Source organism: Muntiacus reevesi, chromosome 1 (assembly GCF_963930625.1).
Source record: "Muntiacus reevesi chromosome 1, mMunRee1.1, whole genome shotgun sequence".
Lineage (NCBI taxonomy): Eukaryota > Metazoa > Chordata > Mammalia > Artiodactyla > Cervidae > Muntiacus > Muntiacus reevesi.
The window spans coordinates 153451417-153478850 of NC_089249.1; the positions used below are offsets into that span (position 1 = coordinate 153451417).

The 27434-nt window shown below is 37.1% G+C and overlaps 1 protein-coding gene across 2 annotated transcripts in view; it reads right to left on the bottom strand.

Annotated features, from left to right (window-relative positions):
- The window catches only part of OSBPL9 (oxysterol binding protein like 9), a 165669-nt gene that overhangs the window by 102341 nt on the left and 35894 nt on the right, over positions 1–27434 (bottom strand). For both annotated transcript variants that reach the window (XM_065913286.1, XM_065913280.1), the window contains exon 3: positions 10809–10887. In XM_065913286.1, the coding sequence (XP_065769358.1) occupies positions 10809–10887 (79 nt within the window). The remainder of the gene's footprint in view (positions 1–10808; positions 10888–27434) is intronic.

Sequence of the window (27434 nt, forward strand, 5' to 3'; positions counted from 1 at the left end):
TATATAATTTAATGCTCACTGTTCCCTAAGTCATGGAGCTTCCCAGGTGGAGCAAGTGGTAAAGAACCCGCCTGCCAATGCAGGAGACATAAAAGACATGGGTTCAATCCCTGGGTCAGGAAAATCCCCTGGAGGAGGGCTAAGTTGGTTTTGAGTCCCCAAAGTTTTTTGAGGTATGACTACATTTTACATAAGCAGTGCTTGCCTATTCAACCTTCCATATAACCTGTACTTTCTTATACACTGACTCCTCAGAGAAAGTTTTAATTTTCTTATATCAAGCAACAAGTGGACATTCTGTGCCAACACACAGTGCAAAAGTATGTTGCAAAAGCCTGCCCGGCAACAATTTAGTTCTTATAGCATCACCACCTCCACTGGAAGAGCAATGCTCATGCAACTATTTTAATATACTTTACATTTATTTTATCATTCTTTTAATTAGTAGAAAAAGAAAAAAATTAAAGTGCCAATGGGGGTGACAATTAATATAAACTTTATAAACATAACAGAGAAATCAATTGAGAAATCATTAGGCATGCTAAAAGCAGTAAATCTTGATCATCAATAGGACACTCCTTAGATGTTAGCCCCTAAGACTTTAGTCCATTGCCTATACGTTCATTTTTAAAAGAAAGGTATGAAATGTATGAATATGTATTATGAATAAATGTTATGTCTAAAAGTCAAGGTGTCATTAAGGACTTCATAATACGTGGTGAGAATGCAACCCCTTTACATCCTCCAAGTCTGTTCAACTCAGTTTACTTCCATGCACATTTTCAGTTACACATTATACATTCAAGTAGGGAAATGCTCTTCTTTATGTATCTTCATTTACTCTTCACAATACCTACCAGCAACATGTTCCAAATTAGACAAAAAGATTACTTAGCAAGATATAATGAATGAGTCTACCCTTTCAAAAAGGAGAGTATAAGAAAAGCATGAGCATACCACCACCAACAAAAACCAGGACAGAAGAATGAGTGATTCACCAAACAAGAAATAAACACATTAAAAAAATATTCTTGAGGACACTGGGTTGGCATTCTCTTAAAATTAAAATGCTAAATGCTGATGGTGTGATGAAGCAGAAGGGAACTCTAAATTGACAATCTCCCTTCAAAGCTATAGGGGAAGGTTTATATAAGGAATAAAGTATTTCGGGAATATTAAAATATTTATGTCTTTTGTTCTGACAAGCTATTTTATGAATCTACCTACCCTAAGCTAAATAGAGATTTGGCTGAAGATTTATGTATGAGGATATTCAACACAGTATTATTTAATATAGAGAAAAATCTGTACAATACAGATGAATGGTTAAGTATCATTATTTATTAAATGGTATAACACAAACTATTAGAAATCACATTTTCTTAGATCGCTCAGTGTCAAGGGAGATTTTTCATAATATAATATTTAAAATTGGAAGTATGGAAATTTATTTACACAGAATGACTCAATTTTGTAAAATTCACACATACACACACTCTCACACAAACAACTGAAATATCAGAAAGGAATCCACAAGCATGTTACTGATAATTATCTTCTGGTGGGCGATTATTAGTATCAGCTGTATACTACTCTATTTCCCCAAATTTCTACAGTGAGCAGTTATTAATTTTACTACTTAAAAATGATGAAAAAGGAAACGGTGGGATAAAAATGTAAAGAACTAAGAAAAAATAAAATTATATATCAACTAATCCTGGCTATTCAGTAAGTCAAACAGTCCACAATTGGTTAAATTTTGATAAACTGTAATTTCAAAAATTCAGGGAGGATCACGAACAGAAAGCAAATTAAGAAGGATGGTATACCACTGAGATCCAATTCTCCTACAGTAATGTAACAAACTCTCAATACACAAATTCAGTAGCATTTCCCCTCCTGATGCCAAGTGAAATTATAATATCTAATTAGAGAATTAGTTATAGGGGATTTATTTCCCTTAAATGAAATCTATAAAAGGTTATTTTGTATTGAGGAGGGGTTATCACATAAAAATAAAAACTATAGCCACAGAGGGAAATTTTTTTAAGTCCATAATCAATAGAATAATGGAATCTGTTTACTAATGATGATGCTGAGATGGTTATTTTTAAAGCAGAAGACTTTTAATTTATTTTTAAAGCAGAAGCCTGCAACTATTAGTTAGTCTTTTCTTCTAAATGATTAATGATGCAGATGTGTCATGCCATGTTGATTGATGTTAATGCAGTAAGGGTGATGTTGCAATAATATCCTTGATCAATATAACATTTCTGAATTCAACACTTTCCTTCACCACTGGGTTGATTTACAGTAATTTTACTGATTTACAGTAAGCAAGCTCTAATGGAGTGAGCTGAAAACATCAGCGATCAGTGCAACAGATGACTTCTGCTAGACTTACACAGTTCCTAAAGGTTCTTCTAATTTAAACACTTTTTATTGTTTCAAAATGTTGCATATTGTCTTATGCAACTTGTATTGCTTTAAAGGTATACCCAAATAAATTTGCAAACAAATTTCATATTGAAATCACTTTGAAAACACATTGATTAAAGAATGCCTTTATTAAAATCCTTTGAAAGTAAAGGATTATTTTATAATGAAAGAATATACACATATTGCTAATTTTCACCCTATAAAAACTTAGATTTTTTCCCACACACCAGGTTTACTTAAGGCAAGATACTCCTTCTATGTAGCTTGTCGCTGCTGTTTGGTTGCTAAGTTGTCTCCTCCTCTTTTGTAACCCCATGGATTGTAGCCTGCCAGGCTGTTCTGTCCATAGGATTTCCCAGGCAAGAATACTGGAGTGGGCTGCCATTTCCTTCTCCATGGGATCTTCCTGACCCAGGGATCAAACCCTAGTCTCCAGCATTGGCAAGTGGATTCTTTTACCACTGAGCCACCAGGGAAGTCCCTCTACGTAGGTTGCTGTGCTGTGCTTAGCCGCTCAGTCATGTCCGACTCTTTGAAATCCCATGGACTGGAGCCTGCCAGGCTCCTCTGTCCATAAGGATTCTCCAGGCAAGAATATCTGAGTGGGCTGACATGCCCTCCTCCAAAGTTTATGTAGGCTAGGACATAGTAAAAAACAATCTAAGATCAAGGCCAGGACCCTTGACTCTGTCTTCTCACACATATAAATTGGGGATAGTTACACCTAATATATAAGATGAGAATAAAGTGGAATAACAACATGAAACCCTGGATCCAGATCAATGATTACCAAACTTCAGTGTGTGTCAGATTCACTAGAGGACTCATTCCCAGAGTTTCTGATTCAGCAAGTCTGGGGCTTAGCCTGATATTCTGTGTTCCCAACAAGGTCCCAGGTGATGTTAGTTAGGTTGGCCTGGGACTGCACTTTAAGAGCTACTGATCTAGACAGATGTAGGCACAATCTACTAATCCTGGGCATTTAGCTTCTCTGAAACTCAGTTTTTCTGACTCTAAAACTAGAAATATAACTACCTCATTGGGGAGTTTAGGAAGTATGGAAGTAACGTACATTGCCTGTTAAACAGAGTGCCTAGTTTATAAGACACATTTAGTAGTGGTAAGAGTAGCTGTTACTGCCACTACTGCTACTATTTCTACTAAGCAATGGAACATGTAGAACATCACAGAATTTTTTAACTGCATTAAACTGCACTGTAATTTTAAGTTCCTTATATTTTACACCAATTCCTTTCTGGATAAAATTATAAAAGTTAATTATAAACTAGTTGACAAATTTCTATAACTTACTGGTAGCATCTAAGAGAATGGCTCTAGAGCACAACTGTTTCTGTTCAAATTCCATTTCTGCCTAATGTTACCTACATGTATGTGACCCCCAGTTTCCTTACCCATAAAATAAAAATAATAGTACCTACTTCATAAGGTCATAAAAACTGAATGGGTTAAACTATGTAAAACTCTGAATAGTGCCTAGTATAAAATAAACATTTGATAAATGCAGCTATCATTATCATTATTCCAATACACTACACTGTCAGTAACATTATAAATCATTATATACATATATAAAAGCATTAAATACATATAATTTTTTGAAGGCAAAATTCAAATAACTGAATATCTTTCTAACTAGTATGAGTTATGGTCCATTTAGTCTTTTATTAAATTGTCACATATGAACTGCTGATAAAAACAGTATGTACTTTCATATAGTTGAAGCTAGTAGCTTTCACCCCAACCTCTGATCATTCCTTTGAGCCTGTTGATGGTCCTACCCTAGAATACTGCCAGGTTTAGAGGCGCTCTTCTCATTCACATCTGCCAGAAGGATCATAACCACCACTACCATAGTTTAAACCACAGACTAAAATATCTAGAAGGTTTTAGCTAGCTCATAGATGCATTGCGTTGGTCTACATAATTGAACTGGAAGATTTAATATGCACATATCCAAACTCTTGCACATACAAAAAAAAAATTTGGACTTCTGGCTTCTCTTGAAAAACTAGGCAGTTTTCTCTTGAAAACATTGGACAAGTATTACCAAAAGTCTACAACTGTCTGGAATTAAGTACTAGCTACCCCCTCAAACAGGGCTCTCCAAATTGCTAGTCTTCAGTCAGCTTTACTCTTTACTTCTTTACTTATCTGCCTAGCCCTGAAGCATTCAATTAATAATTCTACCTTCCAGTGATATGTTCATAACCACTAATCTCCATCTTCAGTCCAGGAAGGAAGGCATGCATGTTCAGTCGTGTCTCACTCTTTGTGACCCCAAAGACTGTGGCCAACTACGCTCCTCTGTTCATGGACTTTTCCAGGCAAGAATACTGGAGTAAGTTGCCGTTTCCTTCTCTACAGGATCTTCCCAATCCAGGGACTGAACCTATGTCTCCTGTGTCTCCTGCACTGGCCAACAGATTCTTTACCACTGCACCACCTGGGAAGCCCAGACTTAGACCCAACTGACATCACCATCAATATCTGTATGTTCCAAAGACATCTCAAGTTTAAGAAGTCCCTCACCATCTCTGTTCTAGATTCTCTATTTCAGATGTTGACAACATCCAAACAAAACAGTAAGCCACGTCTTTCTTACACCTTTACTACTCTCATTCTCTCAGCTCCCGTTTCCAAGAAATCAACAATTCCTAAAGATTTACTTATTAAAAAATCTCAAGTCTGTTTTCCTCTTCTCCTTCCCCACTACCAATGGCTTTAATCCACTCAGGGCCTTAAAAATCAAGGCTCTTTATCTAGAGAACCATGTCTTATTCTTTCTTTTTTTTTTTTTTTTTTATTACTCTTTCTTATCTCTGCTTAAAACTGTTTCACTGGCTCCTACCAGACCTCAGGATAAAAATAAAACCCTTTCATATTAGACATAGGCCTCTGCCTTAACTCCTGTCCACTGTTCTAAGAGTACCAAACATTCAAAGTTCTTGGAACACATGTGGTAGCATCATATTTCCATACCTTTGCAAATGCTACAACACCCCTCTGCCTGGTAAACTTCTCTTCAGACTTCAGAACTCTACCAAGTAGGTAAGGAGGGAGAGGTGAGACACAGAGCCTGGTCACAGGGACTTTTAGTTTTTATATTATGTAATTCTGGGAAACCTGAAATTTTTTAGAACTAGTATAATTTTAAGTTATTATTATTTTAAAAAGAATTACCTGGTAACAAGAAAAACTCTGCTCTTCTGTGAAGAACTGAGTGACTGTCTTCTTTTGCCTCTCCATTATTTCAGTGTCCTATACATATTTCTACTACTATAGCATATTTCATACTACATTATAATTACTTCTTCACAAGCTCTCTAACATCCTGGCTTATGTCTTATTAACCTGTATACAGTTCTGAGTACAGGGAGTTACACATACTATTCATACATTAAATGTCTGAACTCAATAGCCAGTCTAACTGATACCAAAACTGCGGTCCACACAATGACTAGCTAAGAATCCAAACGCAAACAACTCTGGTTGACTGATGGAAAAAGGAATCATTTTTTGCTCTTATCAGAAGAGCCAGTTTATAAAGATGAATTGGCAATCATTTTCTTTTTAATCTCTGAAAAATGACAGAATGAAGCTGTAGTTTTCAAATCCAGGTAAAGCTCTAACATGCAAGGACTGTAATTTCAATTGTCACCTTAAGAGGGAAAAGGGAGCATTTTTTTTCCCTCAAAACTAAAGTTAATTTAAATTAACTTTGTTTTGAGAATTTTATGATATCTCTTTAAAATTGTAGCTACTCTGAAATATCAAGCTACCAGAACTGAGAATCATTATAATGAAAAATTACCTACTGTTTCAGGAAAGTTTGCTCTCTTCATGGCACCAGTCCTTTGATTAACAAAATATATTTCAGGATACAGGACATGTAGGTCAGCTAGAGGGTCAAACCACAGTGGAAATGAAGATGATCGATAATAGCCTGCGACATATATACCATAGACCTGACTTTCTAGTTACTATGGATGAACTGTTTATGCTCTGAGCCAAATGCAACGCTCTCCTTGTGTATTAGGTCTCATCCTGTCTTGCTGTCTCTAAAACACCAATCTAATAATTCTCCCTTTTCTCTCTTGCATCATGGACTTTTCACTCTCTACTGAGTCACTACCAACAGCATAAGAACAGCATGTCATTATTGCTCTTATCTTTAAAAAACTTATTTCCCTCTCCCAGCTACTATTCTATTTCTCACCCTCCCTTTATAGCACTACTTAAAAGCACTGTCTATATTCTTACTTTTAACAAGGTTATCAATAGACTTAATTGTTAAATCTTGTGATCATTTCTCAGCCCTCAACTTTCTCAATCAAGAGCATTTGACACAGTTGCTGATGCCTCTCACCTCCAAGAAACACTTCCTATCTTGGTTTTCTGGATACCACATTCACCTGGTTTCCCTCCTCCTCTTTGGTTGATTCTTTTCAATCTCTTTTGCTAGTTCCACTTCTTCTCTGTGCCTTCTAAATGAATGTTAGAGTGTTCCAGAGTTCACTACTTGGACCTCTTCTCTTTTCTCTCCATGAGTGAGTGAAGTCACTCAGCCGTGTCCGACTCTTTGCGACTCCAAGGACTGTAGCCTACCAGGCTCCTCCATCCATGGGATTTTCCAGACAAGAGTACTGGAGTGGGTTGCCATTTCCTTCCCCAGGGGATCTTCCCGATCCAGGGATTGAACCTGGGTCTCCCGCATTGTAGGCAGACGCTTTACCATCTGAGCCACCAGGGAAGTCATACTTCCTCCCAAATTTCTCTCCATACTTTCTCCCAAATTCTCACAGCTTAAATACCATCTATATGCCAATGACTCCCAAATTTATTATTTCAGCCTGAACTTTTCTCCTGAATACCACACTTCAATTACCTACTTGACATCTCCATTTGGACATCTGATAGGCATCTAGAACTTGATTAGAAGCATGCCCAAGGCTAAGCTCCCAATGCCCACCTGTCCCCCACCCACAACTGGTTCCCCACCTCAGTTAATGGCAACTCCAGTCTCACTCAAGTCAAAAATATGGTGTCATCCTGTCTTCCTACTGTCTTTCTTTCACATGCTACAGTACAACCTTCAAAAAATATATAATATCTAACAACAGACCACTACTTAGCAATATAAAAGGAACTACCAATACATACAACAAGAAGGACGAGCTAAAACATATGAAGCTAAAATAAAGCCAGACAAAAGAGAGTACATACTGAAAGATTCTATTTGTGTGAACCTCTAAAAAAAAGAAAAATCTAATCTTTAGCAATAGAAACTAGATCAGTTGCTGTCTGGAGCCAGGGGCTGGAAGTGTAGACTGACGAAAGAATAAAAGAATCTTCTGGGTGACAGAAATGTTCCAGATCTTGATTATGGTAGTGGCTATATGAGTAAGTAAATTCGTCAATATTCATTGAATTTTATAGAGTATACATTTTATTGTATATTAATTATACCTCAATAGAGTTGATTAAACACACATGCACAATTCAACCACTTCTCACTACCTCTCTACTCCCACTGCTACCACAGGGAGCCGCCATCATCTCTCTTCTGGATTACTCTAGCCTCCTAATTAGTTTCTCTGCTCTGTTCCTGCCTCTTGCATTTTATTCTCAAAACAGTGGCCAGAGTGATAACTGTTTAAAAATCACATCATGTCACTCCTCTGCTTAAAACCGTCCATAATGGCTTCTTATCTTAGTAAAATTCAATATCCTTACTGTTGCCATATAAGGCCTCATAAAACGTTACCTCTTAGACATCATCTCATACTACCCTCCCCATGGTAATCCACACTCCAACCAGAGCTGGCCTCCTTGTTGTTCTTCAAATATGGCAGGCACACCCTTTTGCACTTACTGTTTCCTTTGCCTGGAGTGATTTACTCTTCACCATCATCACCAGCAAAGCCGTATAAGCTTGTTCCCTCACTTCTTTCAGTTCTTTCACTGAAATGCATCATCCCAGTGAGTCTCCCCAGCCATCTAAAATTTTAAACCATCCCCTACAAAATACACATACAAAACCTAACAATTCTATTTCATTTTCTCCTTTCCTGCATTTGTTTTTTCTCCTCCCCAGGACTTGCCACTGTCTTATTTCCTTATATTTTACCAATTTATCTTATTTATTGGCTTTCTTCTCTACCAGATTAGATGCTACAGAGGGGAGGACTTTTATATTTTGTTCACTACTGTATCCCCAGAACTTAAGAGTAATGTCCAAAATAGATGTTGGAACAAATTAGTGGATCTAAACAAATTCTAGCTTTCCCTTTAAGAGTTGACAGTGAGCAGAATTTGTTTTATAGATGTCTCAATTGATACTTCACTTGCTTCAAAAAATTCTGTTATATTAAACTTTAAAAGTCAACACATTTACACACATGCTAATGTACATCCATCTTAACTTGTTTTCAATTCTAACCAAGAAGATAAGACCTTAGACATTGAAAATTTCATCAAATTTTCAGCAAACTTATGAGCAAGGACCTATGAATGCAAAATAACTCTTATTATGTCCAAGAATATAAAGAATATTAGGGTTACAAAAGGTTACAAAAGCCAAATAATCTCATGTTGTCTGAGACTTCCAAAACTATTACAGTAGAAAATAAACTAATGAATCCAACAGTCTCAGAACTAAGTATTCATTTAAAAAATACATATAACACTTATTTATCCTTGTCATTTAAATGATTCATTAAAGGAATCACTTGTTTTACAAGCAAACAACATAAATACAGAAATGTTAAAGGGAAGATCAGTTTAACATAAATAATTTAAATCAGAAAAGGTAGAGATGCCTTTGCTCTAGAGACCTGAGTCTTCTCTCCTTTAAACAGGCAAACAATACAGCTTCTGAAGTCCAAAGATGATGTCTCCTTAGTAACTGCAGAGGAGAGAATTTCATACTGCAGCCTTTACCTACATCTAGCAGCTACTACTTAAAACACATTAAAGTATTCAAGTTCATTCAAGTAAAGAGTTCCGGAGTGTGGGTATTATCTGGTTTCACTGATAAACAGTATTACATATTTAACCTAAAAATAAAGGCCATGGACTTTCTTAAACTAAGATTTTAAATGTTTTATGAAATTAAAAGTAGTAGAAAATTTCAAGACAGCATTATTAGTTAAAAGCAGTTCTGAGTAAAGAATATGACCAAACATAATAAATACTCTAATAATGCTTTTTCCTAAAAGCACTAGAGATATCACAAGTGAGTACATTGGCTTGTCTTTACGATATATAAGCTGTATCTTTCATTTCTATGTGCCAATTTCTTAAACAAGACAATGAAGAAAAATTACTGCAATATACTATCCTAATACAGAAGGACAATAGCTGTCTGAACATCTCACATAACATATCTGGTCACTGTTAGACTTCATAACCAAAATATTTTTAAACAATTAATTGATTTACTATCATTTTTTCATCCTGGTATACCTAGCATCTATCACAGTGCATTGTCACTTGTAGTTCAGAAAAAGTGCAAATATTCTCAATTTCTAAGTTTCTTGGACTGCTTTAAACATAAAATAGAGGTTATTCTTGATAGGCAAAATAGCAAAAACATTAGTATCAAAGCTAATAGACACTCCTAACAGATGAGAGTACGTTAGGACAGGATCATTAAAACTGACTTTTATTTGCTGGTTTAGAGTTTTCAAAGCAAGATGAAATGAGAATGACATCCAGTACCTTACCCTTTCTACCGGTGAACCATAGCATGCAATGCCGAAACATAGCAGTGGCAGATGGCATTTGGTGTTATTAACGATAGAAAAGATAATAGCAGAGAAATGATGGCTGGCAGACAAGACACAGAATGCAGATGAAATGAGTGCAAAGTTGTAGTTCTTGAAGCAAAGCAAAACCTTTAAGCCAAAGGCTGCCAGTAGCTTCAATTTAATTTACATTTTGAATTTTACAGGGACAAACACTGCAACCTTCACAATCAGTCTTTAGACTCCTCATGCAGAAGCAGAGCCATACTCCTCGATAAAGAAGATCAGCAACCTTCTGTAAACACAAGCCAGCAGCAGCAGCAGCAGCAGCCCATTACTCTCTCCCTTCACTGATTTTTATCGTTTAAATTTTTAATCTCCAATTGCAGCCAGATCCACAGTCGTTTCAAAGAGATCTGTATCCGCTGCAGATACGATTAAATCCCTGCCTAACCTGCAGTACCACTTCATCCAGAACGTTCCTGTGCACGCGTTCATACAGGATCAGTTGTAAAAACCATTCTAGTCGTCCAGCAAACAACCCAAAGAAGGAAAGAAGCAGTTGGGACTGTGAAGAGAAAAAAATCTCTTCTGTCAGCTCACCCTGGAAATGGAAGGTTTTCTGATCAACAGTTATTGTGAAGGTGCTGTCGTCCTCATCGTCTATACCAATCACAGCTCCCTGTGAAACAAAGAGCAAAATCCCAATAAGGCAAACAATGACATCAGCAATATTCGCTACCGCTACAGCCCTGGAATGCTCAATGCACCCACGACACTGGAAGCAGGCTAGACACAGAAGAGAGAACCTGAGACTCCAGCTTCGCTTAGAGAGAAGGGGGGTGGCAGAGCACTGCAGTAGTCTGCAAGGGGGCTTTCCACTCTTGCTTAAGGGGCATGGATATGGTGAGGATGAGGGGATAAACACAGTCTAAGTCTAGAATCTATTTGAAACCCAGCCATTGACCCTTTCTGAGTTTCGGGTTGCTCTCTAGAGTGGGAGTCACCTCAGTTGTTCTGGAGAACACCAGAGCTTTCCATTAGGCTGCTTCTGTGTCATACTTATTAGCAAAGAAACACCGGGTGACAGTTGCTTCAGAACCCCGTCCCAATGGCTTCTTCAGGTGTGCTCTGCAACTGCACTTCCATATCATACTGTGATCATCTGTGTCCGCCTTCTCCCACTGAAATGCTATGAGATCTAAGGACTATTTTATTTTGAGACATGGCATTCAAGTACACACTCAGTATGTTTTTTAAATAAAAGCATGGACAATTTTCCAAAAGAGAGGGGTAAGGTAGGCCTGCAGTTATAGGTTGCTTGTTTCAGGAAGGTGGATGGACAGTGGGTTTTAAGCTTTTTCTTTTTTTGTATTCAACTATATGTGGCCATATTAGAACAACATAAAGCTATGAAAAACAGGGAGTCTACTGGTCAGTGTTCTTAAGAAATAAGGGTCCTAAGTATTCCAACAGAATAGCTAGAGAACATGACACGAGCACAACGCCCCACATTGGTGACAAAAGCAGCAGTATACCACAACAAAACTAGCACCTTGTAAAATGGGATTGGAAGGACTTAAGGGGCCAAAATTCCAAATCTTGTGAAAAAAGGCTACTCCTATCCCAGGAGCTTCAGGTAATAGTCAAACATTTACAGGTCACCCATTCCACTTTACTTTTAGTATAGATCACCCCCAACTTATGATAGTTTGACTTAGGACTTTTCAATTTTACAGGTGTGGAAGCCATATATACTCAGCAGAAATCATATTCTGAAATTTGATCTTTTCCTGAGCTAGCGATATGTGGTGATACTCTGTCATGAAGCTGGGCAGCAGCTCCCAGTCAGCCACGTGATCACAAGGGTGAACAACAAACACTGACAACCATTCTGTATCCAATTAACCACTCTGGTTGTCAGCATGGTATTCAGTAAATTACATGAGCTATTCAACGGGTGCGTGCGTGCTAGTCATGTTTGACTCTGCAACTCCATGAGCTGTAGCCCACTGGGCTCCTCTGTCCGTGGGATTCTCCAGGCAAGAATACTGGGGCTGTTCAATACTATATTATAAAACAGGATTTGTGTGAGATGATTTTGCCCAACTATAGGCTCACATAGGTGTTCTGAACATGTTTAAGGTAGGTGAGGCTAAGCCATGGTATTCAGTACATTAGGTGTATTAAATGCATTTTTTACTTACAATAGGTTTATTGTACATAACCCCATTATAAGGCTGTACCTGTTTTCACTTACCAAAAGAAATCTGGAAATTTTCCAGAAAATAGGTGAAAAGCAAAAATAGCATTCAACATTTGTTTTGCCCTAAGCCATTACAGAGGCAGCACACACCACAAACAGTAAGAGTAGAACTGCCAAGCTCCCTCCTCAGGAACTAAACTCAGCATCTCAGCATCAAGTTGTCATAGCTTTGAACTGTATCTATGAGCATCTGGGCTTTATCTCTATTTCTTTTGTGTATCCGTTAGGAAGCAGCATCCTAAGGTAATCCTAAGGTTTTTCTGCTTTCCCCATTTTGCCTTACGAAAGGTTTCATAAGAATACTCATCTTTCAGATAGGAGAGGAAACCTGTGTTCATTTCTTCTCAGAGACTCTCTGGATGAACCCCAATTCTATCCAAATCCCATCAACCTGAATTGCCTTAGTTATTCCTCTGTACTATATTGAGTAGGGATATTTATAACTATTTTCAGATATAGAAAGTGTATCCAGAATATAATGACTTACCCAGGTCATACAGAGTTAACAGCAGAACCATTTGGCATAGTACCTACTTATTCTATGACAGCAAATAAAGACACGCCTTAGGGGGTAAGCATGTGTGGGAGCAACTCATTCAGGTTAAATTAATTTCATGGTTAGTGGAGTTAATCTTCTAACTTTATGATGCAGCAAATATCTGCTAAGTCATAACTAAATACAGCATATATACTGTTAATAGATACAACCTTAGAATATATAACAATAGGGCCTCCGGTAGAGGAGAGAAAACATGTAAAGAGATGAATATATATAAAACAAGGCAAAAAGTGACCTCTACTTGGATGAACTTTGAATATACGCTGAATAAAAGAAGCTAGTCACAAAGGACATATTGTATGACTCTATTTATATGAAATGTCCAAAACAGGCAAATTCATAGAGACTAAGAGTATTTTAGTGGTTGCCCAGGGCTGGGAGGTAGGAGAAGGAGGTGCGGTAAAATGAGGAGTAACTGCTAATAGGTATGAGTTCCTTATAGGGTGATGAAAAAAATTCTATAATTGAAACAGTAATGGTAGTTGCACAGCTCTGTGAACACACCAAAAACACTGAAATGTCTACTTTAAATGGGTGAATTATATCTCAACTGTTGAGATATAACAACTGACCACCATCCAAAACTTGGGTTCTTTTTCTTTTGGCTCCTTAATATAAATTCACCAGTTAACTAGTCAACTCAGAAATCTCTAGGTTCTAACACTTGTTCTCCCTTATTCCATCACCACAAGTTGTGCTCATTCCACTTCTGAACTATAATCTCAAATTCTCCCAACTCTTCTTCATTCTATGAACTGTTATTGCCCTATTTCAGGTTTTCATCACTTCTTGCTTGATGAAGCAATCTTGTCTTCAGTCTGGCTACCTTAGTCCACAGTTCTTGCTATTGCCAGAATAGTATTTATAAAGCACAAACTCTTACAGGAGCCTCAGATATTAAAAACTTTCCTTGGCTCTCCATGAACTATGAGATAAAGCCCACAACTATGAAATAATGCCATTCAAGATGGTTCAAAATCTGGCCCAATCAACATTTCTACTGTCATCACCCAGCCACTTCTTCCTCATCTCACAGAGACCCTGTAGGTACTCAGCCTCAAGATTTCTTCTATGCACTGAAAGAAAACACCAAGCAATTTCACTTTTTCGTGTCGTTCCTCAAGATCAATTCCTACCATTTGCTAAACAAAAGCAAAATCCCACATTTCCCACTAGCTGCCACCTCCTTTCTTACTGCTTTCACCAGGAGGAGCTTTTAGAAAACTGCCCACACCTTAGCCTTTCACCTACTCCTGGCAATTAGCTTCCTTTCCCACCTCTGCACCAAGTTTCACTCTCACAGCTCTTCAAGACCTCTTTACTACACTAGAGTTTGGTCACAGAACACCGCTCTGAAGTACTGCTACTGTTTCTGACCACTTCTTTTTTAAAACCTGCTCTTTCAATGACTCTTAATTACTATAAGTTGTGCTTCGGAAACATTTCTATTCAAGTATCTTTGACAACCCATAGGGGAAAGAGCATTCTTTCTTGGTCCATTACACTTTCCCCCTCCTCTATCCAAATGCTTCTTTGAAGACTCTGGAACCTACCTAACCACCTGCAATGCCAACCCAATCTTGCCCTTGCCCTGAGCATTCTTCAGTGTACAGATGCACAATTCACCTGACACTCTGGTCTCCCAGTTTCTTGATTTAGTCAACTAAAATAAACTTCACTGCCATTCTCCTTCATTGACTCATTCCCATGGCAATTCCTTAGACCTGCATATCTTACCATATCCAATATGATAGCTATTAGTCACATAAAGGTATTTAAATTTTAATTATAATTGAGTAAAATTAAGTAAAACTTTAAATAAGTTCTTCAGTCATATTTCAAGTACTCAACAGCCACATGTGGCTAGAGGCTATGCGACTAGACACTGTGGATACAGAACATTTTAATAATTACAGTAAATTCTACTGGACAGCATTGCCCTTGACCTAGTCATTACAGAGAACTGAACCATAGTAAAAAAGTTAACACTGCCAGTTACTGAACTGGCAGTAATAAACCAGCCACTACATCACTTGAAGATAACATTATACTGAAAGGTAAGTAGTCATGTGCAAAAGCGAGAGTTGGACCATAAAGAAGGCTGAGCACCAAAGAACTGATGCTTTTGAATCATGGTGCTGGAGAAGACTCGAGAGTCTGTTGAACTGCAAGAAGACCAAACCAGTTGATTCTAAAGGAAATCTACTCTGAAGATTCATTGGAAGGATTGATGCTGGAGCTGAAGCTCCAATACTTTGGCCACCTAATATGAAGAGCTGACTCATTGGAAATGACCTAGATTCTGGGAAAGATTGAGGGCAGGAGGAAAAGAGGGAGGCAGAGGATGAGATGGTGAGATAGCATCACCAACTGAATGGACATAAAAGTAAAAGTCACTCAGTAGTGTCCAACTCTTTGCAACCCCATGGACTATGCAGTCCATGAAACTCTCCAGGCCAGAATACTGGAGTGGGTGGCCTTTCCCTTCTCCAGGGGATCTTCCCAACCCAGGGATCAAACCCAGGTCTCCCTCATTGCAGGCGGATTCTTGACCAGCTAAGACACAAGGGAAGCCTGGTGTGCTTCCCTGGACATGAACTTGAACAAACTCCGGGAGACGGTGAAGGACAGGGAAGCCTGGTGTGCCATGGGATGGCAAAGAGCCGGACACAACTTAGCAACTGAACAACAAACATATACACAAATCATAACTGTACAAGCTCAATAAAGAAACGCTCTCCTTGTACCCTTTCCTAATCATTAGCCTTGTCCTCCATCCCAAAGTCAAACAGTATCCCTGCTTCTAACATTAAAAGTAGTTCTGTCTGTCTTCATACAAATGGACTCATATCACATATTTTCTTTCATGTCTGGCTTCTTTCTCTCAACACGTTTGTGAAATTCATCTAACAGGTTGCATGTAGCAATGGTTTGTTCATTTCTATTGCTATATATATAGTACTCTTTTGTAAGAATATCCACAAGTTATCAATTTCATTGCAGATGGACATTTATGTTGTTTTCCAGTCTTAGGTTATTAGAATCATGCTGCTATGACACTGTCATTCATATCTTTTGTGTTATATACATGTATATATATGCTTATATTTCTAGTAGATATAATCTAGGAATGAATTTTCTAAGTGTTATGGTATGCACACACCAATTTTAATAGACACTGTCAAACAGTTCTCAGTTCAGTTGCTCAGTCGTGTCCAACTCTTTGCAACCCCAAGACTGCAGCACGTAAGGCTTCCCTGTCATCACCAACTCCCAGAGGTTGCTCAAATTCATATCCATTGAGTCAGTGATGCCATCCAACCATCTCATCCTCTGTCATCTCCTTCTCCTTCCGCCTTCAATCTTTCCCAGGATCAGGGTCTTTTCAGATGACTCAGTTCTTCAGGTGGCCAAAGCATTAGAGTTTCAGCTTCAGCATCAGTCCTTCCAATGAATATTCAGGACTGATTTCCTTTAGGACCAACTGGTTGGAATTCCTTGCAGCCCAAGGGACTCTCAAGAGACTTCTCCAACACTATAGTTCAAAAGCATTAATCCTACAGCACTCAGCTTTTTTTTTTTTTTTTTAACACTCAGCTTTTTATATAGTCCAACTCTCACATCCATACATGACCACTGGAAAAACCATAGCCTTGACTAGACAGACCTTTGTTGGCAAAGTAATGTCTCTGCTTTTTAATTGTCTAGGTTGGTCATAGCTTTTCTTCCAAGGAGCAAGCATCTTTTCATTTCATGGCTGCAGTGACCATCTGCAGTGATTTTGGAGTCCATAAAATAAAGTCTGTCACTGTTTTCATTGTTGCCCCATCTATTTGCCATGAAGTAATGGGACCAGATGCCATGATCTTAGTTTTCTCAATGTTGAGTTCTAAGCCAACTTTTTCACTCTCCCTCTTTCATTTTCATCAAGAGCTCTTTAGTTCTTCTTCGCTTTCTGCCATGTGTGTGGTGTCATCTGTATATCTGAGATTATTGACATTTCCCCCGGCAATCTTGATTCTAGTTTGTGCGTCATCCAGTCTGGCATTTTGCATGATGTGCTCTGCATTTAAGTTAAATAAGCAGGGTGACAAGGTATACCCTTGACGTACTCATTGAGCCAAAAATACTCCAACCTGTGGTGTATGAAAGTTTCAATTATTCTACATCTTCACTAACACTTTTTTTACGTTAGTCATTCTGGCAGGTGAGTACTAGTATCTCAGAGTGGTCCTAATTATATTTTCCTGAAAACAACGAAGTTCAGTATCTTTTTATATTCATGACCATTTGGCAGGACTTTTGTGAAATAGTTCTAAGTTTCTTGTCTATTGAATAGACTAGACTATCATTTTCTAATTATTTATAGGAGTTTTTTTTTTTTTAATATATCCTGGACATGAATCTTTCATTAGTTATGAATTAGGCAAATATTTTCTCCCACCCTCTTGCCAGCCTTTGTACTCTCATAATGATGTCTTTTCATGAAGAGTTAACTTTAACGTGGTCAAATGTATTGGTTTTACATCTGTGGTTGTGTTTTCTGTATCTTCTTTAAGAAATCTTTACCAATCCTAACGCCATGAAAGTATTCTCCCATGTTATCATCTGGAAGTCTCTACATTTGGGTTCCAAGTGATGCGAAAAGGTGACTCACTGGAAAAGACCCTGATGCTGGGAAAGACTGAAGGCAGAAGAACAGGGTGACAGAGGAGGAGATGGTTGGATAGCATCACCAATTCAATGGACATGAACTTGGGAAAACTCTATAAGATGGTGAGGGACAGGGAAGTCTGGCATGCTGCAGTACAGGGGGCCGTGAAGAGTTGGACATGACTTGGCACCTGAACAACAACAAAAATCAAGTGGCATAAGTCCTCCAACATTTTCCTTTGTCCTTTATAAATTGTAAACCAACATCACAACCATGGTCATAGCCAGTTCTCCCTAGAATGGCAGGTGAGAGAAGCTGCCATATCTACTGGGGTCTCTTTGTTGATTAAGACAGGAATCAAAAGCGAATATTCTTTGCTCTTTATAAACTTTACAATCAGGAGTTGAAGTTTTACACACACACACTCACTTGTTAGGATACTGATTAGGAACATACTGGGACGGCCATTTATTTAGGTCTTTTTTTTTTTTTTTTTAATTAAAGGACAACTCCTTTACAATGTTGTGTTGGTTTCTGCCATATATCAACATGAGTCAGCCATAGGTATACACATAACTTCAGTGTTTATAGTTTTCTGAGTAAAGGTCTTATCTGCCTATTGTTAATATTTATTCCTAAGTAATTAATGTTTTGATGCTATGGTAAATGTTCTCATTTTTAAAAATTTATTTTCTAATTACAAGTTGCTGACAGTTTATTTTTATATAGTGTCCTTGGATGTCCTAAACTTGCTAAATTCACTTTTCAATTCTAATAGTTTATCTGCAGATTCTTTTGAATTTTCTATATGTTCAATTAAAGCTGCTATGAATAATAACACTTTTGTTTCTTCTACCCCAATCCTACACTTTATATTTATTTTTCTGGTTTTATTCATTGGCTAGGACTGCCTGGTTTCAGATTGACCCTAGAGTGTTAGGCAATGTTGAATACAAGGAGAGTAGTGGGCATCCTTGTCTTGCTATTGGTCTCTTTCCCATTGTCCACTGTAGCTATTTAAAATCTTCTCTACTTTCCTTGAACCCTCCACAACCTAAACAGTCATTAGGTAGGAATTCTACACCTATTACGCCCTCCCACCTGAAGATTCATCTGCATTCATACCCAGTCTTGCTTCCTTTCACTTCTCATAGTGCCTATTTTTTGAAGGAAAAACGAAAAAGTGTCATTTTTTCACTTGAAAAAGTGCCTATTACCTTTCCTCATGTCTCTTGACTCCAATCTTCAACTCCTCTTCCTTTCTACTGGCCCTTTCTCAACTTTATTTACATATGCCAAGACGTTACACTCTTTAACAATGACAAAAACAATACCAACAATCTTTCTCCATTATATATCCTAATCTAGCAAATGGCCCACCTCTCTTTCTATTCCAACCAAGTTATTATTCAGACTTGTCCAAGTCTCCTGCCTAAAATTTATTTTAACCTCCCACTCCTTGTAATCATATCAGTGGCTCTTCTTTACACTGAAATAAGGCGCTATATGATCTGGTTTATCTGTGACAGTTTCAGATTTTCCTGTTGTTCAGTTGCTAAGTCATGTCTGACCCTTTGAGACCCCATGACTGCAGCACACCAGGCTTCCCTATCTATCCTTCACTATCTCCTTGAGTTTGCTCCAACTCTTGTCCATTGAGTCAGTGATGCCCATTCAACAACCTCATTTTCTGTTGCCCGCTTCTCCTTCTGCTCTCAATCTTTCCCAGCATCAGGGTCTTTTCCAATGAGTTGGCTCTTCACACCAGGTGGTCAAAGCACTGGAGCTGTTTTTTCATTCCTGTTATCCTAGCATAATGATGAACAGAACCCCCTTTTATTCTTAGAGGAGTGTCCTGGTTTAGGGGATATGGTCACTCTATCATGGCCTAGCCCAAAGACCCTCAGTGATTTGCTCCACGCCTACCTCTCATCTAAGAAGCCTCTTGATAAAAGTGAAAGAGGAGAGTGAAAAAGTTGGCTTAAAGCTCAACATTCAGAAAACTAAGATCATGGCATCTGGTCCCATCACTTCATGGCAAATAGATGGGGAAACAGTGGAAACAGTGTCAGACTTTATTTTGGAGGGCTCCAAAATCACTGCAGATGGTAACTGCAGCCATGAAATTAAAAGACGCTTACTCTTTGGAAGGAAAGTTATGACCAACCTAGATAGCATATTAAAAAGCAGAGACATTACTTTGCCAACAAAGATCCGTCTGGTCAAGGCTATGGTTTTTCCAGTGGTCATGTATGGATGTGAGAGTTGGACTGTGAAGAAAGCTGAGTGCTGAAAAATTGATGCTCCTGAACTGTGGTGTTGGAGAAGACTCTTGAGAGTCCCTTGGACTGCAAGGAGATCCAACCAGTCCATCCTAAAGGAGATCAGTCCTGGGTGTTCATTGGAAGGACTGATGCTGAAGCTGAAACTCCAATACTTTGGCCACCTCATGCGAAGAGTTGACTCATTGGAAAAGACCCTGATGCTGGGAGGGATTGGGGGCAGGAGGAGAAAGGGGCGACAGAGGATGAGATGGCTGGATGGCATCACCAACTCGATGGGCATGAGTTTGAGTAAACTCCGGGAGTTTGTGATGGACAGGGAGGCCTGGCGTGCTGTGATTCATGGCGTTGCAAAGAGTCAGACACGACTGAGGACTGAACTGAACTGAACTGAACTGAACTTCTCATCAAATTCTATAGTTGGGCTATTTGAGGTTTACCAATTTCCCCAAGATGTCTTCCTCTCCCCTAATCTGGGTTTATACTATTTATCTTAATATCTAGTAAAGCAAAATTCCCTTTTTTAATCCATATATGGAATAATGTTCTATCATTAAGCAAAGTTCTTTGTTATGCTAACTCATCAAAATTTCGAAGTTTTTACTTCATCCCTGCTTTTATGACTCATTGTACCAACATAATAAGCATATATATCTTTCAATGACTTTCCATGATCTTTCTTCGGAAGGTTTCAGATGATCAACCTTTCAGGTTCTGCCAGGTCTTGGGCTCACCACGGTGCCTGCTGCTCCAGGTCACACTATCCAGGTTCCAGAAGGTAATGGGAGATGGAGTTATGAAATCAGTTGAGTTTCCTGACTTCACCTCTTCTCTTTCTTTCTACATCCACAAACATATTTCAGACACAATCATAGTTCTGGTACCAAAGACATGAAGATAGTTTTGCTCTCACGTCTTGGGAAAAAACAGAATGCTGGCTATTTTAAGGCCAATCTCCCTTCGTCAGAAGAGAAAAGTAAAATGGTAAACTGGCTCCAAAGAAAATAAAAAAGAAATGATGACTCCTCTGGGACACAGATCGCTCATATGGCTCCTAAAAGGAATGTTGACAGTGCTAAGAATACACAGCACAGCTACTCCCACTGCGACTCTACAACTGCACATTTTCCCTCACTGCTGAAATATTAGAAGTCTTACATTCATGTATCGTTTTCCTAATCTCACATTATATGATCTCACATGAATATAACAAACAAATATGATCTCTCAGATTTAGGCAGAACAGGTATTATTCTTCTTTAGAAATTAGAAAACCAAGACTCAGAGTATATTAAAAATATATTGCCTAAGGTCTGACAACTAAAAGACAGGAGAATTCAGGTCTTCCAACTCCTGAGCCAAAGTTCATTCTTAACAGGGCATAGGTATAATAAGCAATATTCACTAATTCAACATACTTACTAAATCCCTATTCTGGGCCAGGAGAAATTAACAGCCAGGGGATATAAATAGAAATAAGATATATCTCTGCACTATAAGAGCACATAGTTCAGAGAGGAGACAGAAGAGTCAACAACACAGAGGGAAGCGGGAAAGCTGGAGGTCCAGCATGCTCATCAAGGGCACTGCTGCATAAAAAAGAAATGATGCATCAATATCATTCAGTGATTCAATAAGTATTTATTGAGTTCTCTGGTGAGAGCAATAGAGTGGTGAACAATTTGCTTTCCTTTTTTCACTCAATACTATTTTGAGGTTTGTTCATATCGAATAAATATATATATATATATATATATATACTTTTCATATCAATAGATATATATGTGTGTATACACATGAATACACATACATATATACACAAATGCTATCCATGTTGAGAATATGCATGTAACTTTTATCTGTTATATAGTATTCTATTATATAAGTATACCACAATGTCTAATTTCCCTGTGTAGAACATTTAGGTTACTTTTAATTTTTCCTATCCCAATAATGCAATAATAATCATCACTGTGTATGTTTCCTGATAACATTTCTGCAAGAGAATATCAAGCAAACACTCTGAAATGGCAGAGTTCCATTTTTATGTAGAATCAGACACATCTTCAATCTTACTAAAGATTACAAAGTGTTAGTCGCTCAGTTGTGTCCAACTCTTTGAGATCCCATCGACTGTACGTAGCTCTCTAGGCTCCTCTGTCCATGGAATTCTCCAGGCAGGAACACTACAGTGGGTAGCTATTCCCTCCAGGGATTGAACCCGGTTCTCCCACACCATCTGAGCCACCAGGAAGGTTCTTTACCATCTGAGCCTCCAGAGAAGCCCTCAGACTATAAAACTGCTCCCCTAAGCAGTTGTCCCAATTAATATCCTCACCAGCACTGGGTAAAAAAGTTCCTATATCCCCAATTGCAGGCCAACACTAGATAAAATCAGACTTTATAAGACCTTGGTAATCTGATCAAAACACTATCTTACTGAACTTTTAATTCAGAATCTCTGATAATCACTGAGAACAAGAATCAAGTCACTTTTATTGTCATTCTTATTTTTTTTACGTAAATTGAGTGTATCCTTTGTACATTTTCTATTGGGGTATTCTTTTGACTTTTCTACTGACTTGTATGTGTTCTTTGGGTTTTCTTTTTGTCTATTTGATTTGTAGGAATTCTTTATATATTCTGCATATTAAACCTCTGTCAACTGTATGCACTGTAAATATTTTCTCTCCTGTCCAAGGCGTGCTTTTCTCTGATTGTACAGTCTTTTGTTATTGCTGTTGAAAGGTTTTAAAATTTGAATGTTGTCAAATCTAACAATTATTTCTATCACTGTTTGCTTTTTAAGACATCTTCCTTTATCCTGATATCACAGAGACACTCTTCTATACATTCTTATGAGTATAAAATTTCATTTTATGCCTTTAATACTTCTGGAATTCATTTCTGTGTATAGCATGAGGTAGGGAACAATCTTATTTTCTTCATATAGGCAGCCAATTGATCCAACTTCATTTACTGAGTGATAGTGTCTAGTTTGTAATGCTGTTATACACTAAATTTACATAGATGTAAATATTCCTAAGCTTTCTCTTCCATGCCACTGATCTATTTATTTCCCCTTATACCAATACCATACTTACTTTAATTTACCATAGTTTCATTTAAAAAGTTTTAATATCTGGAAAGGCAAGTATCCCAACCCCTTATTCTTCAAATTCTTCTTGCCTGTTTACCATTTTAAATGACTTTTAGAATCATCTTGTCAACTTCGTTAAGCCTGATTAAGATTTTTTACTGAAATTACATGTATTTATAGATTAATTTAGGGAAAACAAACACACAGATAATACTGAGTCTAATAAGCAGGAAAATGAGATAGCTGTTCAGATCTTCCTTTAGTCTTTCAATGATGTTTACTTTTTTTCCATCAAAGGAATGTATTTATTTGTAAAATATATTCCTATGTAACTTAGAATTTTTGTTACGATTAGAATCCTTTTTTTTAATAACTTTTTTAAAATTGTGGGTTGCATAGAAGAACACTATTTTCTGTATATCAATTTCAGATCCAAAACCTTTCCTGAAGGCGAGACATTTAAACAGTATTTATGTAAATTTTTATGGATTTTTAAATGTAGACAACCATATCATCTGCAAATATCAATAATGTTTATTCTTCACTTCCAATCCTTTTTCTTTGATTTCTTTTGTTTCTTATTCTTGTGTTTGCCAGGACTTCTAGTACAGTTACAGAAACATCATCTGCAAACACTAATTTTGATTCATCTTTCCAAAGCTTACATCTTTTGTATCTTATTGCATTCCTGAGGACCTCCAGAATACCATATATAAAAAAGTAGCAATCTCTACCAAAATATCCATGACATTTTTAAGAATTAGAAGAAATAACCCTAAAATTCACATGGAACCACAACAAGTCAGAATTGCAACAGCAATCTTGAGAAAAAAGAAAAAAGGCTGGAGGTATAAACCTCCCACACTTCAGACTATACTATATAGCCACAGTAATCAAAAGAGAAGGTACTGACATAAGAACAGACTCATTAACCAATGAAACAGAATAGAGAGCCAGAAATAAACACACAAACCTGTGGTCAGTTATCAATGACAAAGAAGGCAAGAACACACAATGGAGAAAAGACAGTCTCTTCAAGAAATGATGCTAAGAAAACTGGACAGTAGACAGTCACAAGTAAAACAATGAGATTATAATGTTCCCTCATAGCATATTAAAAAAATAAAATCAAAATGGTTTAAAGACCTCAACATAAGGCTGGAAACTATAAAACTCCTAGAAGAGAACATAGGCTGAATACTCTTTGAAACAAACCATAGTAGTATTTTCTTGGATCACCTTCCCAAGGCAAAATAAATAAATAAATGCCCAAAACCCATATGGGACCTAATTAAAAGCTTTTGCACAGCAAAGGAAACTGCCAACAAAACTAAAAGACAACTTACAGAATGGGATAAAGCATTTGCAACTCATGCAATCAACAAGGGGTTAATACCCAAACTATACAAACAGATTATACAACTTTATATACAACTCAGAAAAACAAACAAGCCAATCAAAGAAGACTTGAACAGATTTTTTCCCCAAACAAGACAGATGGCTAACAGGCACATGAAAAGATGCTCAATGTTGCTAATCATTAGAGAAATGCAAGTCTAACCCACAATGAGATAGCACCTCACACTTGTCAAAATGGCAATCGTCAAAAAAGTCTGCAAATAACAAATGCTGGAGAGGATGCAGAGAAAAAAAAAACCTTTGTACACTGTTGATGGGAATATAAATTGGTGCAGCCACTATGGAAAACAGTAAGGAGGTTATGGAAGCTCCTCAAAAAACTAAAAATATAACTACCATACAATATAGCAATCCACTCCCAGGTATATATCCAGGGGAAAAAAAATACTAATTTGAAATGATATTCACAGCAGCATTATCTACAACAGCCAAGACACACAAGCAACTCAAGTGCAGTCAACAGACAGCTGGATTAAGAAGATGTGGAGAATGTGTGTGTATGTGTGTACACACATGATATATATACATAGAGATGTATATATGTATATGCATATACATATAGAATGGAATATTACTCAGCCATAAAAAAGAACAAAATACCACCATTTGCAGCAAAGTGGATGGACTCAGGGTTATGCTTAGAGAAACAAGTCAGACAGAGAAAGACAAATACTGTATGGCATTGCTTATATGTAGAATCTAAAAATATTTCAAATAAATGTATATGTAAAACAGAAATAGACTCACAAATATAGAAAACTTGAGGTTATCAAAGAGGAGAATGGAGGAAGGACAAATTAGGGGTATGGGGTTAACGGATACAAACTGTTGCTGCTGCTAAGACACTTCAGTCGTGTCCGACTCTATGCGACCCCATAGACAGCAGCCCACCAGGCTCCCCCGTCCCTGGGATTCTCCAGGCAAGAACACTGGAGTGGGTTGCCATTTCCTTCTCAATGCATGAAAGTGAAAGTGAAGTCATTCAGTCGTGTCCGACTATTCGCAACCCCATGGACTGCAGCCTACCAGGATCCTCTGTCCATAGGATTTTCCAGGCAAGAGTACTGGAGTGGGGTGCCATTGCCTTCTCCAACAGATACAAACTACTATGTATAAAATACATAGCAACAAATATATACTACATAGCACAGAATATCACAGCCGTTATCTTGAAATAACCTATAATGGAATATAATCTGCAAAAATACTGAATCACTATAGTGTACACCTGAAACTAACATAATATTGTGAATCAACTACACTACAGTTCAAAAACAAAAACAGAAAAATCAAGCACCTTTGTCTCGTTGCTAATTCTACGGTAGATGCTTCTACTATTTCACTGTTAAGCACACTAGAACTTTTTATTAGCACATACTCCTTACTGGGTTAAGAATGTTCTCTTCCTATTCCTAGCTGGTATTGATCTTGAATGCATGTTTCATTTTATTCATTGCTTCTCTTCCATTTATTCAAATGGTTATGTAATTTCTCTTTTTAATTTGTTAATATGTTAAATTACCTTAATTAATTACAAAATTAGAATATATTAATAAAATGTTCCAGTGTGCTTAACAGAGAAATAATAAAAGCATCTACCTTAGAATTAGCAATGAGACAAAGGTGTTTGATTTTTCTGTTTTTGTTTTTGAACTGTAGTGTAGTTGATTCACAATCCTATTATTAGTATTCCCAAAATAAACTCTGTTTGGTCATAACCCTTTTTGTTTATATATTACTAGGTATCGTTTGATGCTTTTTGTTCATGATTTTAACATTTACATTAATAAATGACTCTGGCCTAAAAATTTCCTTGATTTTTCCTCTTTCTACTTTATCATTAATTTTTTTCTTTTTCTAATTTTTTGAACATAATGCTTATCTCATTAATTTTCCATCTCTATTTTATAATATATTCATTCAAGGTTATAAATCACAGACTGCCTTAGATGCAGCTTTAACATGTGGTCCCTTCACTGTCACTCAGGTTTAAATATTTCATAATTTCCATTATAATTTCAACCTTCACCAATGCATTATTTAGAAGTATGTATGTGAGGTGGTACGTGGCTTCTGTTTTGTTAAGGAGTTTCTAATTTATTCCACCATTGTCAAAGAATGTTATGGATGCAACACTGAGTTTTGAGTACCCTCTTTTCCCATACAATTCTAATCTTTTCCTTAAAGTCTATTATTTATTTATTTTACCACCAATAGTTCATTATTAGATTCCCAGGAATTTTTATTTAAAAGCTGAAGATTAAGGTTACATAACTCCTAGAATCAAACTTAGATTTACTTTCTGAAATCAACCCAGGCAAGCCTTAAAGTCTATTATTTCTGGTATTATTAATAATACTATTTCCTAGCTTTCTTTTGGTATTTTCCTGGAACATCCTTTTTCATCACCTTATTTTTAAATTTATAGCCATAAAATATGATAAACATTCAGAAAACAGCATTAATGACATCTATGTACCAATCACAAGAGATTAAATAGATGTTTACATCTTGTCCAAGAAAGTCAGAGAAGGGATTTTTGATGTCAAATTCACAGAGAAGAGATGATGCCTGCAAAAAAAGCTAGTGAAGTAACAAAAAAGGACATACAATAGAGTAATTTTTCAAAATGAAATGACAAAACAATTGACAGAAGGATGCAGACAGGATGTAGATCTAAGAGGATAGGGGAGAAGGACACTCTTAAGGTTATAGATGAACCTAAAAATATCTAATTGTATCCATGCTAAGATATCAATGATTATAAAATGCATTCCAATGCCAGAGATGTTAACATATGCAAAAATAATGTAGAATCACTGAAATAGGCACTGGAAGAAATCAGTGCTAAACTATTAACCCATCACAGGACAGGGCTGTACTCTCTTGTGATGGACTAAGAGAATATGAGACTCCTTCCTCAGGGAATCAGTCAACTCTGATGATAAA